The sequence below is a fragment of the Thermobia domestica genome, chromosome 2 (genome assembly GCF_964235325.1).
Source record: "Thermobia domestica chromosome 2, izTheDome1.hap1.1, whole genome shotgun sequence".
Lineage (NCBI taxonomy): Eukaryota > Metazoa > Arthropoda > Insecta > Zygentoma > Lepismatidae > Thermobia > Thermobia domestica.
In genome coordinates, this window is record NC_137455.1 from 66,720,883 (window position 1) to 66,739,354 (window position 18,472).

The window sequence follows — 18,472 nt, forward strand, 5'->3', positions numbered from 1 at the left end:
ATCATTATTGCATAACTTGGATTTCGATTTCTATAAGGTCACTTCCGGTGTTTGTGTCTTAATTGGTATGGGAGCTGGACTTGAAATTGCAAAATTATTCTTTAAAACACCTCGTAATTTCGGTGTCTTGTAGTACCGTCCCTAGATTCTAGGTAGGTATAAATTATAAATGGATCGATGTAGATCATTACTGCATAACCTGGATTTCGATTTCTATAAGGTCACTTCCGGTTTTTGTTTCTTAATTGGTATGGGAGCTGGAGTTGAAAGTGCAAAATTATTCTTTAAAACATCTCGTATTTTAGGTCTCTTGTAATACCGTCCCTTGATTCTGGGTGGGTATAAATTATAAATGGATCGATGTAGATCATTATTGCCTAACTTGGATTTCGATTTCTATAAGGTCACTTCCGGTTTTTGTTTCTTAATTGGTATGGGAGCTGGACTTGAAATTGCAAAATTATTCTTTAAAACACCTCGTACTTTCGGTGTCTTGTAGTACCGTCCCTAGATTCTAGGTAGGTATAAATTATAAATGGATCGATGTAGATCATTACTGCATAACCTGGATTTCGATTTCTATAAGGTCACTTCCGGTTTTTGTTTCTTAATTGGTATGGGAGCTGGAGTTGAAAGTGCAAAATTATTCTTTAAAACATCTCGTATTTTAGGTCTCTTGTAATACCGTCCCTTGATTCTGGGTGGGTATAAATTATAAATGGATCGATGTAGATCATTATTGCCTAACTTGGATTTCGATTTCTATAAGGTCACTTCCGGTTTTTGTTTCTTAATTGGTATGGGAGCTGGAATTGAAATTGCAAAATTATTCTTTAAAACACCTCGTATTTTCGGTCTCTTATAGTACCGTCCCTAGATTCTGGGTGGGTATAAATTATAGATGGATCGATGTAGATCATTATTGCATAACTTGTATTTCGATTTCTATAAGGTCACTTCCGGTTTTTCTGTCTTAATTGGTATGGGAGCTGGACTTGAAATTGCAAAATTATTCTTTAAAACACCTCGTATTTTCGGTCTCTTATAGTACCGTCCCTAGATTCTGGGTGGGTATAAATTATAGAAGGATCGATGTAGATCATTATTGCATAACTTGGATTTCGATTTCTATAAGGTCACTTCCGGTTTTTGTGTCTTCATTGTTATGGGAGCTGGACTTGAAATTGCAAAGATATTCTTTAAAACACCTCGTATTTTCGGTCTGTTGTATTACCGTCCCTAGATTCTGGGTGGTTCTATATTATAGTTGAGTCGATGTAGATCATTATTGCATAACTTGGATTTCGATTTCTATAAGGTCACTTCCGGTTTTTATGTCTTCATTGTTATGGGAGCTGGACTTGAAATTGCAAAATTATTCTTTAAAACACCTCGTATTTTCGGTCTCTTGTAGTACTGTCCCTAGATTCTGGGTGGGTTAGATTATAGTTGGATTGATATAGATCATTATTGCATAACTCGGATTTCGATTTCTATAAGGTCACTTCCGGTTTTTGTGTCTTCAATGTTATGGGAGCTGGACTTGAAATTGCAAAATTATTCTTTAAAACACCTCGTATTTTCGGTCTCTTGAAGTACCGTCCCTAGATTCTGGGTGGGTTAGATTATAGTTGGATTGATATAGATCATTATTGCATAACTTGGATTTCGATTTCTATAAGGTCACTTCCGGTTTTTGTGTCTTCATTGTTATGGGAACTGGACTTGAAATTGCAAAATTATTCTTTAAAACACCTCGTATTTTCGGTCTCTTGTAGTACCGTCCCTAGATTCTGGGTGGGTCTAGATTATAGTTGAATCGATGTACGGCATTATTTCATAACCTGGAATTCGATTTCTATAAGGTCACTTCCGGTGTTTGTGTCTTAATTGGTATGGGAGCTGGACCTAAATGTGCTAAATTATTTTTTAGAACACCTCGTATTTTCGGTCTCTTGTAGTACCGTCCCTAGATTCTGGATGTGTCTATATTATAGTTGAGTCGATGTAGATCATTATTGCATAACTTGGATTTCGATTTTTATAAGGTCACTTCCGGTGTTTGTGTCTTAATTGGTATGGGAGCTGGACTGGAAAGTGCAAAAATTATCTTTTAAAACACCTCGTGTTTTCGGACTGTTGTAATATCGTCCCTAGATTCTAGGTGGGTATAAATTATAGTTGGATCGATGTAGATTATTATTGCATAACTTGGATTTCGATTTTTATAAAGTCACTTCCGGTTTTTATATCTTAATTCTTATGTGAGCTGGACAAAAAGTACAAAATTATTTTTGAAACACTTCGTATTTTTTGTACCTTCCCTAGATTCTGAGCGCTTGTCAGTTATATAAGAATCTAGGTAGATTATTACTGTATAATTTAGATTTCGATTTGTAAAAGGTCACTTCCGTTGCATGGGTTTTAGATGGAAATTTAGCTTAACCTTTTGCATATAATTACTTTTAAGGACACCTCGTATTTTTCGTCTTTCATGGTTTTGTTCCCACATTCTAAGTGGGCTTATATTTTAGTGTTATTTATGTAGATGAATATTTGATTGTTATTGCTTCTATTCATGAGCGGCCATTTCTGTTTTTTTCTCTTGTTTTCAAAATTACTTTTTCATTGTGTTTTTTAATCTTCACCTTATATTTTGACCGTTGTTGTACATATGGCCGTTTAGTTGATATATTTATAATTATTGGAGTATGCCATCTTTGTTTTTATTTGGTTTGTGTATATCGAATAATTAGTAGAACACTGAATGGTATGAAATTTCGTATGTTGCTGGCAACCTTGTTAACATTTTGTATTTAACGTAGCAGATGTCTGCTAGGGTAACCGGGGTCATTATTTTAATATTCTAACCCTGTTGTTAACGTTAATTGTTGTAATATTATTTGATCTCTTAATCTCCGCTCCTACCCCTTCCTGGCTACGTTATTGGCTCTGAATATCTTTCATAAGAAAATTATTCATTGATTTAGTTGTCTTCCAGAAATCCAGTTTTTCAATTTACAAATATTTTGTATCTTTCTGTTTTGTCTTTTTTAATATACCCTAATTTTAATAATGCCAGGGCTCATAGTGGTCTGGTCTCTTGTAAATAGTTGAAAAGTGACCAAAAATGGCCAAAAGCACACGAAAAAGTGAACAAAATCTCAGCATGCTCCTTTTTTCTTTGTCAATTTCTCCATCACCTCTCTCTTTGTTTGTTGTTTTGTTTCTTCTTTACTTTTGTTTCTTTCTTTTTGAGCTTCTTTCTTAGGTTTTCTAATATGTTTTGTAGTTACGCTAAGCAGACGTAAAAAGCTTCTGAGTAAGTGGAACAAGTTCTGGTCTATTTCCGAATTTCTTCATCCCGGACATTATATTTTTCTTGGCATTAAGAGTTCTCAAAAACGTGAAATATTCAAATTCATCACCTACTCTTAAGAAGAACATACAAGAACCATAACACAAGACAAATATGATGAACCACACAAACACACACACACAACGTTGAACGGAGGGTTAAGTATTACGAGAAAAAACTAAAAGAAAAAAGACAACTATTATGATAGAAGAAAGAATAGACACAGAACGGTTCTCAACCCCATTTTGAGAATTTAAGCATCCACCAACCATCCACTGTGCTTTAGAAAAAATAAAAGCTGAAGTGAGAATAAAGCTGACTGTTTCACATGTGGCAGCAAGTACTGAAGCTTTCAGAAGAGTAATGAGTAACAAGTTCCTGCCTTTTTCCATTTGCTTTTATGCTTTTCTTAGAAAACTGCCAATCCAAAACATAAATCACACAAAAAAGTCATTTCACCTTTCAAAAAAGTAACTTTTAGTGACCAACTTGAAAAAAAGTAAATTTTAGTTTAAAAAGTGACTCGCTATGAGCTCTGTTCCGCTCAATGAATTTACATGAATAAAAATATACTTTACAGAAAACTAAGCTAGCGCCAAATGTATTCACGCACAACACTAGACTCAGTTTAAAAAATATATAATTCTTACTTCGACCAATCTCTTCATTTCTAAGAACGTTTTGACTACACCTTTCTAACGTCCGTCCGTTGATACACCACTTGCAGAGCAGGCTCGAAACCAGCCATAGAGCTTTGGGGGGCCATGAATATGTTAGAAGGGACCAAGTCATTAAAAATTCTCTTACAAATACAAATTGTGCATTTTGTATTGAGGTCTGGAGGGGACATGAAAAATTTAGGGAGGGCCTCCCTAGCCCCCCTCTGGCTGCGAGCCTGTTGCAGAGTAACACTTACCAACTGAATCTGATATAGACTTATTACTGTATTGTCACATTATTCTTTATTGAGGAGGAGGTAGGTTAATGACCACTCAAAACATTGCCAATTTCAGTCATCGCATCTGTCCATCAATCTCTTCTCAGAAACGACCGCGGAGCCCAGGAGGGTAGGTATGAGTGTTTTTTTTTTTTTTTTTTTCAATTGTTGTGATCGAAACACCGCCCGAAACAATGAGGCCATGTGCTTCTCGAAGCCGTACATGAGAACGAGATCGCTTCGTATTTTGAAGTGAAATAAATAAATAAGAACATTGCCTTCTTTCCTCAACGCTAAACCTTTTTTAACTTGATATAATAAATAACCTATATGATACCGATTGATACAATTGGATTTGGGGAAGTATTCCTTTTCCATTCAGGGGTGTGTGTAAAGAAATTTGGAGGGGTGTTGGGGGGTGTAGATTACTCCCTGGTGTAAATAAATGTCAATAGTTGGTGGGGAGATATAAAATTAGTTTTTCAATGCACGAAACTCAGATTTGTTAACACGCGTTCATAAATTGAAGGATAAATTATTAGTAATCTAAATTTAAATTGCTTCTAGAAACAGTATTTTATATTTTATTTTTTCCGATTCTTTTGTAAATAAGAAACAAGTATTATTTCCTAAAATTATCTTTTTCAAGTGCGATTATTTTTATTTTAAATGATTCAGTTACTTTCTGAGAGCAGTTAGCTACATTGTTTCTGTGAGCATTCTAGTCCATACCGACCAAGCTTTAACGTGACATTACATCTTGCGAGGCAGTTTGACATGAACTACCAGTAATAGGTTATAACAATAAAATCTATAAATAAATTTGTTGTTAACTATTAGAAGAAGAAGAAGGCAGATGGATTGAGGACGAGACATGTTCTTAATATTTCATTATTATTATTATTATTCTGTTACAGGAAGTGTGCTTTCTGAGTGTCGAGATTTATTACCAATTCGCCAAGTATATTTGCTCTATAGAGATATAGGAGAACCACATACTGTAAGACGTCTTCTGCGAGTTATATACGGAAAGAAGATTGTGTACCCGCAGAAACCGGTAGCCGAAGTGAAAGATTATCAGTTTGGTCGCAATATTATATTTCATAACGGCGTACAATTTCTTCGTCGCCGGGACAAACCAATTTCTCCGGACGAGAGTAAGTTGGAGAGAACAGGGGAACTTGCAGATCTACCAACAGAAAACATTTCGTTGGCGTCAATTAAAGACCAACAAGAACAACAAGAAAAGAATCGTGTGGTGGTTGGGAAGACAGCTGACGATCAAGAGGAGGATGCAAGTAGCAAAGAAGCATCACTAGTACAGCAAATCAGAGAGAGTCAGATTGCCCAACGGGAGCTAGAGAAACAAAAGCGAAGAGAATTTGTTAAGCTAATTAAACAACGAACAAGAAATCAATTGCAACAAAAGTTCACCTCTAGTGAGGCTGCAGCCGATATTTCCTGTATGAAAGATCTTCGAGTATCTGAAATTATGGATATTATATGTAATATCTGTCCTGAGGTGCGACCAGAAGAAAATATTATCTCTAATTTTAATTACGAGGTTAGTAACAAGTATTCATTTTATGCACATTTTTGCGTATATTGATAAGATTTAATTCATAATAGCTTTAAAATAAATCTCCTGGTGCAACACTCTTATGGGGTCTAGAATGAAATAAAGTGAAATTTCTAGTTTTATGTCCACGATTATGGAGACATATTATTATACGGGATGAAATGGTGGAATGAAGAAAGGAAAGGAAACGGGAGAGTCTCGAGAAAACACGCACCCAAACCACAAAGCCCACTTTGCACGAGTTGGTATCGAACCAGGGGGCCCTACGCACCAGAGGTGAGCGCTTTAACACTGACAAAAAATACTTCGTTCCTTTGAATCCGGAATGACGGAATGCGACACACATCCTGAAAGAGCTAGTCCAATTGAGATACACGTGGACTCCAAAGTCAGTCAGCAATAAGTTCGGGAGTTATGAGCCTGTAAAGTTAACACAGAAATTCTTAGGAAATACAACGTCTAGGCTAGGGGTTTTCAAACTGTGCGTCGCGCCTCCCTGGGGAGGCACCGAAGGTTGTCAGGGGAGGCGCGAGGATTTAAAAAAAAAGGTCCTACAAAGGAACATATTTATAATGCAGCACGCACCATCTTTAGTAATACAAAGTGGACTGAGCATGTGTATCACCTCTGTTCCACATACGATCAGGGATGACCCTTTTACCTTTGGCTTAAATGTGTATAATGATTGTTAGATGGCCACTAACGATCTTCTACTTTATCCCTGTAGAATAGTATGTTTTCTTAAATGTTTATGGAATTTCGCGCAACGCCATGTGAGCTAAATTGTTCTTTCTCTTAATTTTCTGTTATTATTTTTGGGACGATTCTTGAGTTTTAATCTTTTCTGAAGTACCACCGCATTCACGACTAGTCCTATTTGTTTTATTTTCATTGGTCGAAGTCATTTCAAAATATCTGCCAAGATTTAATAAATTGTGTTGACTCGAAACAAACTCATATATTCCATTGACTTTGATCAACATTTAAATGTGCCGGTTTTTATTATTTAAATTCCCCCTCTCTGCCCGTATTTTTCAATTTTAACATAAATATCTGACAACCACAATTTATAATTATAAACACCGGCTAATAACATTAAAAGGTGTAATCAGTGTGAACAATGTAGATCACCTGTGTTAATGAGATATTTCCATTAGTGATTAATAAATGAAACATAGTTTTTCATAGTGATAGTCTTTGTTTTTAGGGATACATGTATTTATGTTGTTGACAAACTTCATTTTTGACAGGGGAGGCGCGTTCAGACTTTCGTGGATGAGGGGAGCCTTAACTGCAACAAGTTTGAAAACCCCTGGTCTAGGCATTTTCTTGTCATCTCTTTCTGCTAACCTTTATAATAAACTACATAGAAACAATACTATCTATAAAGCACGAAGAGCAAGTGGAAGAGAGCATTCAAACAGGCTGACTTCGGTTTAAATCAAAGGATTGCTGTTGAAGGCACGTTGAAAGCATTTACAGTGAAAAATCGATGTGCAAGTCGAGAAACAGAGCACGAGAAGCACAAAAAGTCTGCTCATAGTGTGCATTCCTGATAAAAGCTACCTCACTACACTAGGAACACTCACTGTTGATTGAGTCAAAGGAGAAATTGTGAGGAGAGATCCACATTATTGGTGCTTCATCCAAGTAACCAGCTTTGTAGAAAGCGTACCGGATCTGCGGGTTTAAGGTTCTTTTTATGTCCTCACTTGTTTTTTGTTTTGTCTTTTCCATATCCTGCCGAAGGTAATTGCTATACATATTTCAGCCAAGTTCTTGGGATCACTCTGGAACATGGAGACTCTTGTGACGCGTCTTGGTCCACAGCGCAGAAAGAACATCAAGGAAATGCCTAGACGTATTTCCTATGGATTTCTATGTTAACCTTACAGGCCCATAACTCCCGAACCCATTGCTGACTGACGCTGGCAATCCAACTTTATCTTAATTAAGACTGTCTCTTTCAGGATATGTGTCGCATTCAGCCATTTCGGATTCAAGAGAGCGAAGAGCTACTTGTGGGACCGGGTCTATCACCAAATCTGTGGCACTCAGTGGTCAGCACATCCTTTGCCCTCGACTGATTAATGATGGCTTTCTAGACCGAAGTTTACTATTTTAATGTTTCAAGCAGCTCCCGAATTGTCAATATAAACACTACCTGATATATAAATAGAAATGATCTTGTTTGGCAGTCCTTGACTCTGTTGATCCCACGAGAAATAGTTATCCAATGTGACTAGGATGTTGGCTTAATTCATAGTAGCATTCACAGTAATTTTTAAAATAATGCCACTTATTTGAATTTAATATGTTTCAGCAATAAATACGTTCTAGTTTCTGTCTGAACCTGTAAGCTTCTTCAGAAAAATTGATAAACAAATACGAAAAGAATCAAAGGGAAATAGAAAAGTACGCAAGTCAACGTTGGTTTAAATTTAACTTGGTTGTTTAATTTATATCGGATACTCTACTAAAATCCATTTTGATCATTATATTTAACGTGCAAGTGAAAATGATTGATGCTTCCATTATGAAAATTATTAATCCTTTTATGTTTTAAGTTACTAAGGTGTTGTATTAAAATGCTGGAAAATTACGTTTAATATTGCTTTGAAATATAGTAGTGCTGAAATGATGTGAATTTTACTAAGATTAGAGAGATATTAGGAAAATTAATGTCAGATTTCAAACTTTCTGCTGAAAATATCATTTAATATAATGCTATTTTATCCACTTTAGATTTAATCCTTAGACTACCAATAAGATACATGTTTCCCATGAAAAGAATTCAAACACTATTTTCAAAACATCTAAAACACACACACTGTTGTCCCTTTAGTTCAGATATGACCAGGAGACTGTTTACTTTCCAAAACATAAATGTACATACACTGCTGTGGAAAATTTCAAGGCGAAAGTAACTTTAACATGCTGTGTCGCTCCCAGTTAGCATAGATAGATGAAACTTGAACTATACGTAGAAAGTAGTGCTACAATATTATATAGGGAACAACAGGTAGGTAAACGTGGTTAGAACAAAAATGACAATTCTGTAGAGAAATAATAACTTACACTGAAGTAGCTGTGTCACATGATGACGCTCTGACATTATAGAAAGAGTAAAATGGTCCTTAAAAAGATGCGTAATCTCTCCATGGACAGTGATGCATGCTCGTCAACGTGTTCCCATGCTACTCACAACGTTGTTAATGAGTGTTTATGGTATGAAGTTCCATTACTCCACCAGCGCTGTTGATAACTGCTCGATGCTCTTTAGTCCACCTGGAAGTGCTGCAAGATCCATACCATCCCTAACATGCATGGTGGTATTCAAGTCGGGGAAACAAGCAGGCCAGTCCAATCGTCGGTTATCCTCTCGTTTCAAGGGCTGTTCGATGTGGTCACTGGGTCGACTGCACCTCTGTAAAGACGCGCATGAGGAAGGAGTGCAGTGTCAGAATAGCATTGACTGGTGAGTGTACCGGGTTCAAAAATTTGGAGGTCGGTATACATATCCACACAAGAACACTTGGACCACCAGAATCATGATCAGTTATGTTCCAGGTTTCATTGCGTGCATTATATCCACCTCTCGCCAGATGAATGTACATCCAGAATCACTACTCAGGTTCATCTGCTCTCGTCTGACACGGGAGGGTCCCACAAGTTGTCGCTAAAATATGATTACCACATAGCACATGCGATAGAGCATCATGAGAAATGAACATGAACAAAATTTAAGGTGCTATGAACCAGAAGGGTAGGAGCTAGAGGGTTTCAAAATTTGAATATCCTAAAAAAAAAAATTATATCATGGAATTATGTACGTTTAAAGTAAATATCTTGAAAACCGTTAAAGTAATCAAAACAAAAGTTGCACAATATAATGAGAACAAAATGCCCTATCGAAAACTATAAACAGTGTTGCCATAGGTGAAGCAGTGTTCCAACTCAGCATAAAAATATTTTGTTTCAAATAGCGCCATATACAAGTGTGCACAGATTTAAAATGCACTATTATCACTAAACATAACAGTGAAGTGTAGTGGTACAGTGTTACTCTCTATTGGAGCTACGTGTGCTGAAAATGTCCAATGAAGAATTGTGATATGTAGCAACATATGGTAATAAAAGAATATGAATCTCATACTATGAATTTAATTCCAATACATAACACAGATAGTATAACATAGGAAAATGTCAGCAGTGTCACAAAATATTGATGCATTTGAAAAACGAAAGTGAGTGATATCATTTTTACCTCCTGTGTCAGCTCCGAAGCTATATAGGAGAGTAAATTGGGATCCGAATCACTATGAAAGAGGAAGATAACAATGAAATGTAAGGTGAAAAGTACAACAAAAACATGTCCGAGGCGGGATTGGAACCCCCGATGCCTAATATGTCGGTTGTCTAGCCTTCTAAACCACACGGCTATCCTGGCCAACTAAAAACGACATGAGGTAGTAATAAAATATTTCCAATGTTAATATGGTAATATTGCGGTGTACTAACATAATCATATGGTATGTAGGAAAGGAAGTAAAAGAATATGTCACTTAACACGAAACACAGAAACCAATAAATTACTCTTCCAATCCAAATATTGATAAGATAATAGAGAACCAGTTTACACAATGAGGAAACAGTATTCCTTTCCTCGCGTGTATAATTTTGTTTTCGCGAGTTGTCTGCTTGGGCTACAGAAGTATAATGCAAAATCCTCACTTGTTTCTAATGCATTCATTTATTACCCTTTGTAGCCATATATCAGACTTCTCTATTGTACATTTTCAGCACACGTAGCTCCAATAGTGTGCAACACTGTACCACTACACTGTTATGTTTAGTGATAATAGTGCAATTTAAATCTGTGCACACTTGTATATGGTGCTATTTCAAATAAAATATTTTATGCTGAGTTGGCAACACTGCTTCACCTATGGCAACACTGGTTGTGATTTTCGATAGGACATTTTGTTCTCATTATATTGTGCAACTTTTGTTTTAATTACTTAACGGTTTTCAAGATATTTACTTTAAACGTACGGTATTTAATTCCATGATATAATTCCATGAGCCCCCTAGCTCCTATCCTTCTGCTCCATAGCACCTTAAATTTTGCTCATGTTCATTTCTCATTATGCTCTATCAGATGTGCTATGTGGCAATCAGATTTTAGCGACAACTTGTAGAACCCTCCCGCGTGAAAAGAGATCCCAACCCCATTCTTCCCAATCCTGATACCCTTATACTCAATTCAAACGGTGCCGCCAATGTGCGGATGCCAATGGAACACAATGTATTAGCCGTCGGGCAAAGAGACTACTCCCATGCAATTGATGTGCCACTCTGAAGCATGAGATTGGGCGCCTTGCAATCCTGTTAATGTGTTTATACTTACACCCGAGTTTAACGTCGATCTCTTCTTACCTGCTGCAAACAGCAGTCGTTCGCTGCTAGTTGACCGAGGTCGACACCACCTCTCCTTCGCACAGCATTGCCTGTGGATCGGAATACTTCCAATGCCTATGAAATAATGCTGTGAGTAATACCGAACTCCTAGCCCAACTTGTCACACTTTGTTTTCCAGTATCCTGATGATTCTTCCCCGTGTGGTCATCCTAATTTTGGTTCCGGGAAATGTGTTGTAACACCATCGCATGTCTCGTTCCTTTCAACTCTGTGTTAAGACCACACACATTCGGCGCTATGGCCACACTGACGTCACGCCATGCAACGTCTTTTTGAGGAAGGCATACCGATATACATTAAAACTTAGGCTAAAAACCAAGGGAAGAAAGCTTCCCTAATGCCTGTGCAGGTATACAAGAACTCGGTCAGTAAATAAGTTTTCTTCCTTAGATTGTACGGATAAAATTGTGACTTCCCTCAAAAGCCGCCGCTGGGTATAAATTTGCAAGTATGGCATGATCATTATTCCAATATCTTTTAGTGACCCAGGGTCCATCAGTTAGCTTGCGAAATTCATGCCTTTGGAATGATACAGAATTCTTAAGTGACAGAACTAAACTTGTGTTACAAGTTTTTGATTCTTGCTATAAATGTAAATATCTTAGTGTTTATTGTACAGTATTACTAACTCGCTCTCTTATCGACTAACTAAAAATTATCACGCTCCTTAATAGAAATTGCTAAAAATAAGAAAGAGAAGGAGAAAAAACAGAATTCAGTCAGGAAAATGTGCTGAACACACACACGTGGAAGGTTTAATTTCCTTATTATATTTGTTCATATTTGCATCAAAGTGTGTTCCAGTATTCTAGAAAGACATACACAAAAAATTACAACGGGAGAATTAATCATGGCATATCAGCTTTAATACAATTTGCCAAGAAGAGCGTATCTTGGGATTATATAAGCATATTTTTACCTTTTCTTTAAGTTCGACATAACTGAATTTAATACTATAATCCTATGGTAGATAGGTTAAACATAACAGACAATATGGTAACACTTGTTTTTGCCATTCTTATATATACAGGGTGTCCGAGACGAAACATTTTAAATTGAAATGTCTGTAATACCACATGTATTCTGTACATGAAGAAGATTCATACATCAATGGATATCTACAGAAAGTTTTGGATTTTCGTTTGTTTAATCACACTATTTCTACATGATTCTCACGAGCGATACGGAGGATGCTTATTCGATACTCGATTTCTTTCCACGTACCCCTTAGCATCTGTGGCGTAACTGTCTGAATTGCAGCTCTAATCCTCTCATGAAGCTGTCCCAGAGTTGCCACTTTGGTGGATTACAACTTGTCCTTAACATACCCCCACAGGAAGAAATCCAAGGGAGTAATGTCAGGCGACCGGGATGACCATGGATTAAACTACCTCTCTGAATTTTTCTTTGTAGGAATTCTTCACTCAATGCGTTACGAACTTCCACATGGCAGTGTGGAGATGCTTCATCCTGCTGGAAGAGCAGGTGTGGGTGTCGATATCCTATCTGAGGGAACACAAAACTAACTAATATATCAAGATGTATGTGTCTCTGCAAACAAAGGAAAAAGGTCCAATAATTTCATACGCCATTAAGCTACACAAACGTTGACCTTTGAGTTGTCTTGTTGATACTCAATGACCTCTCGATGATGTTACTATCCCAAATTCGTACATTGTGTCTGTTGACTTTTCCACTGAGGCATTCCGTGTTTGCCTCATCAGAAAAAAAATCTTGGCCACAAGTTGTCTATGTCGACGGGCTGAAGAATGTCTTCGGCGAACGTTGCTCTTTTGGGTTTCACTTCGCATAAAGCTTTAGGCGCTTGTGTAGCACATCGTAGACAGATGATTTTAGGACACTAAGCTCACGGGACGCCATACGAACGTATGGCAAGCGTATCTGAAATGCGATTAACAGTCTCCCCTGATGTTCTTGATGGTCCATCACCATGCTTTTTAACACTAGATCCTGTCTTTACAAACGCTGTTTTCTACGCCTTGATTCTCTTGGCATTGGGAGGGTTCTGTGGGACTCTGCACAGAAACGTCGTTAAACTGCAATAATGGACCCTTGTTCTGCATACCATCACACGGTTTGTGCTTTTTCAGCATTCGTTGTCATTTTTCAGTTCAGTTTTTTTTTTTTTAAATCAAAATTGTCAACTTCTGCGGTTTTGAGCACTTGAAATAAAAATGAACTTGATATAATATTATAAATTTCCATAGCTAATCTACCATATAATGCCTAACAAAATTGTCTGTGTTGTTTATTATGTTCAGTGTAAGTAGTGTGTTTGAAAAAGAACTCCCTAGTTTTAATGTGTCCTAGAATCTGTACAAAGTAACATACACTATTCTAGTTTGTGGTGTACGATTCATCAACTCTCCAAGTTTGGCTCCCCTGCAGTTGGCAGGTCTGCTTGACCTTGAGACGGCACCAGTGCTGTTTTTTTCCTGTTTCCTCAGTTCAGTCCAGGCAGGCGTGCAGTGCAGAGCAACTCAGCAACAATGTGTACTCCGCAACAGAAAGCGCAGTGTGTTATTTGGCTTGTGAAAACTGAGTCAGTTATAACAGTCCAACGTAATTTTAGACGTCAGTATGGTGGTGAACCACCTACAGCAAATACTATCCCTCATTGGCTAAAGTCTTTCAAGGAAACCGGTAGTGTTTTAAAAGCAAAATCACCAGGTAGACCGAGAACTTCTGAAGATGTTGTTGAACAGATCCGTGTTTCTTGTGTTTCTTGAAGGAATTCTCTTTCATGATATGTACTCATTGATGTAAGTTTTCATTCATTTCACAATTAAATTTATACTTAAAACTAGGGAGTTCTTTTTCAAACACCCTGTATTTTAAATTAGGGCGTTTCGTCTCGGATACCCTGTACGTATATTAAAATTTTCATAAACATTCACAACTTAATTTCCTCATAATTTTCTATTCGTAGTTGACTTTTCTGGAATTCTATGAAATATTGCTTGAATGTGCCAAACGAACTGCAGGGAAGATCGCATGGATAAATGAACAAACAATGAGAGATCAAATTATTCAAGAAATCGAAATGGCTCGACGTCAGGAACTCGAAAGTCGATCGGACCAAATGAGAACAACTGCGTCTGCTAAAAGTGTTGCAGCCTCTAAGAAATTAGATGCTAAAAATAAAAGAAAAAAGAGTGTATATGCATTATGATATTTTGAATTGTTACTGATTAATCACAAAATTGCTGAACTTTTGTGCTAGTTTTTGTGAAGATTAATATTTCGATTGCGTCCAAATATAGTTTTGGAATGTCATAACAAATATTAAGATAACAAATATTAACAAATATTATAACAAATATTAAGATAATCGGTAATTGAAGACTGTTATGCTAAACTCTGTAGAATTTACTTTGACAGATTTTAGAGGAGAAAAAAATGAAAATTGCTCACCGGAAAAATAATGTTTTTAGACAGTGATATGGATAAATGCGTTATAAGTTTATGCATTAATTGTCACATTTGCATGACATTTGGACTTTATAGTGGCCCAGAAAGTTGGCATGTTGTGTTAGACTTTTTTTTTTAAAGCATAGTACTAACTTAAAACGAGTTTTAAATTCCTTTTTTAAAAATACTTCTCCATCTTGTTTCGGTTCTTAACGGGTTTTTTAAAATCAAGTACAGTATATTGGGTTTAAACGTACTCAGTTTTAAATATCATGAGTTTTATTACCAAAGATTACGATGTTTGTAAATCTAAATATTTTCCTCAGAATGTTGATCTAAAGAGGCGCTTGATCTTGAAGCAGTTTCGTTAAAAAATGACTGACTTATAATATTCCAGTGATCGTTCGGAGGCCCAACCAGATAGGTTCAAAATGCTTGTTGGAACAATCAAATATGGACTTAATGGCATTTAGCATAATGGAACAACTTTGATGCCATTTTTCGTCTAGATCTAATGAGTGTTAGACAATACCGTTTTAGCCATAGGCAGCAGGCGCTACAGAGTTCATTTTAACGACAAGAAAACATTTTCAGGTAAAAGTGGACTTAACAGGGTTGAGCATAACAGTTCTAAATCCCAAAGTTGCTATTCCATTTAGAATTCTTTTTAATAGATGTTTCAATGTTTTAAATATTATTTTTGAGTATCATCTAGTTGTAAAAATGATTAGAAATATTTCATAGACATTATGAATTATACATTATGAATTATGTAGGATCTATATGCCATCCTAGTTAATCATGTAATTAGTGATATATTCTACATTGTTGAAAGCTGACAGAGTTCTGCTATCTGGATACTTAAATGTGTACTAACTGATTGTACTCTTAAACCTTGGTTGAATCAATTATTTCAAAATACTTCTTCATAACATGTTAAGTAAATATAACATGTAACTTACATTAACTTCAAAAAGAAATATAATAGTCCCTATAAGTAGTACGATATAAACTAATTGAAGTTTCTTTAAGTCAGGGACGTACGCAAGAGGTGGTTCCGGACCCACTCCTTAAATTCCGATTTTTCTATAAATTTAGTCTAATTTTAGCGGTGATATTACAAATTTTAATATAATTTGTCCTCATTGAATGTGGACACCCAAAAAAGCATTCAAGTCCTCCCGAAATAAATTCCTCCGTACGTGCCTGCTTTAAGTTAATGGTCAAACCGAGAGTTGGCACATACAAGACACGCATAGTTAAAAAAAAAAAAAAAAAAAAAAAAAAAAAACCGTAACTAACTCAATGGTCTATGGAACCCGGAGGCTGAATGTTTCGTTCACAAATGTTTAGTGTTGATACGATGTTGGTGAAGTTGATAAATTCTAGACACCGAAGCAATTCTGTTCCAACTTGAGTAGTGATGACTGTGCTTTGTGTGAAATACCATTATCCATCATCTATGGCTGGTGTGAGAAAAGCCTTTGCTTTAAACATTTTTATCGTGATTTTCAATCCATGCAGATATAAATGACTATATGGAGTAATTGTATAACTGATCATGTCAATCCTTGTCATTAGAATAAATCCTATGGGATGTAACAATTGTAAGTCACTCGACACATGGTTGATGTGAAACAAAACATGTTCCTCAAGTACGAAACAGTTTGAAACTTACTGTTGATTACTGTTGATTACTGTCTCTTGAATAAGTAACTTCTTCCAGATTTGAAAAACATATAACATCTTATACATCTAACTACGCGAAACGTTGAGCTGAATAGAATGAGCTATAGTTCATTTATATAGCTCGAAAGGGTCAGTAGTTAGAGCATGAAAACCCAATATCCTATAATAAATTTGACATTCTGTATCTTAAGAACCATTGACCTCAGGGTCACCTACAAAATTTCTGTAGGTAGACAATTGCAATAGCTCTTAAATGCATTCATGATTTTGAATATATAACCCCCAAGACCCCGAATATAGAGGATCCATATTTGAGACATTTCGTTGTTTTACGCCTATTAGAAGAGAGAGATTTATATTTCCAGCTGAAGCGAGCGTTGCCACTGGAAGCAGTAACATTAAAATATGGCAGCGAGCTCCTATCTCTTAAGGCTAGTTTTAGACGGAAGCATTTATCATAGCATTTCTTGTAGCAAAAATCGTATCATTGATATCCTACCGTGTAAAGTAGCAAATGCTATAGCATTTCCTATGCCATGGTACATCCTATGGCATTTCTTGTTGATAGAACCTGCTCTATTTCGTAACATTTTCCCCAGCATTTCTGGTCCGATTGAAGCGCCATGGTGTGTTAAAAGGAAGCGAAATATTTTGTGCCAAATATCCATGCTCTTTGTTTTGTGTGGAAAATTGAATTGTAGTAAAGAAAAAAATAGTTGGAGTAGGGATGTTATTATTATGTTGATTGAAAAATATGAGGAACGTCCTTGTTTGAACAAAGTTAAAAGTCTTTTGTATCATAATAAGCATATGCGACAAAGGGCTTTAGAAGAAATAGCGACTGAAATCTCTGTTTTTAGTTTCGGAGCCATAATTGCGCTCTTCTCCAGTGATTTGTTTACAACGTCACGACAAGACGCTTACCAAAATGCTACCATGAAAAAGCACCATATACTTTTGATGTCATAGAATATTATACCGGTACGAAATTTTTGGCAGCACATCTGTACAAGAAATGCTACGATAAATTCTTCCGTCTAAAACTAGCCTAACATGGGGAAGTGGATTTATTACTGCATCGCTGCTATTCTCCCGTATTGTCCGCTTCCAGTTGCACCTTGCTCCGCAAATAGTATGCAGTCACGTAGTGTTGCCAACACAACGAGAAAAAGTGGCTAAAATCAATAGCTAATAATGGCCAGAAATGCCTTAAAAAAAAAAAAAAAACTTTAACGTTGAGACAAAGATAAATAAATTCTATAACAACATAAAATTAAAGCAAAACTGCTCTCACAGAGATAAATATCATCACCTGCTTCAAGTTCAGGCCAAGATTCTTTTATCTCTGTTGTTTGTACTGAACTCCTTTTGTTTCAACTATGTAGGTGCAAAACTGTGAGTGAAATTCCGTATAGAGAATAACTCTTTTACACGCGGCACAACCCAAATCTCACCATTAAAATTAAAGAAAGTGTTTTCATTTTCAACCTGTTCCTGAGCCTGTTTTTGACTTTACTCACCTGATAGAATACACGTTTCATTTCCGCATTCGAATTCTGAATAGACATTTGAACGAAACTAATTCTGAATAGAGATTCTCCCCTCCAGCATCTGTGTAGCGATTTACTTCTTGCAAAAACTCAATTGAAAACTTATTTCATGAAAATTATGTTCGCCACTGATTTTCAATTTTCTCGATATTGTCTTGAAATTTCAGAGTGAAAGCTGAAGTTAAATCAGTAGAAGACTGTTTCACCGGTTTCAAATCCTTATTGACACTGAAACGAGACATTTTCTAAAGGATGTATAAATTATCAGGAAGTCATTTTGAATTTCTTTAAAGAGGCTTTTACTAAAACTCACATGTCTTCCCTGAAACTTTTACTCAACGTCTACTGGTAACCTACAGGTTTTGAGCTCATTCTCTGCTGTGTAATCAAGATATGAAAAAGAATCAATATAACCATCAATGTTATATCTTATGGGGGCAATTCTA

At 36.2% G+C, this 18,472-nt stretch overlaps 1 protein-coding gene across 1 annotated transcript in view; it reads left to right on the forward strand.

Moving 5' to 3' along the window:
• The window catches only part of LOC145672544 (uncharacterized), a 72,042-nt gene extending 56,476 nt beyond the window's left edge, over positions 1-15,566 (forward strand). Inside the window, exons 7-8 of the mRNA XM_081741703.1 lie at positions 5,213-5,859; positions 14,306-15,566. Coding sequence (XP_081597829.1) covers positions 5,213-5,859; positions 14,306-14,548 — 890 coding nt within the window. The 3' untranslated portion in view covers positions 14,549-15,566. The remainder of the gene's footprint in view (positions 1-5,212; positions 5,860-14,305) is intronic.
• The last annotated feature ends 2,906 nt before the right edge of the window (positions 15,567-18,472 follow it).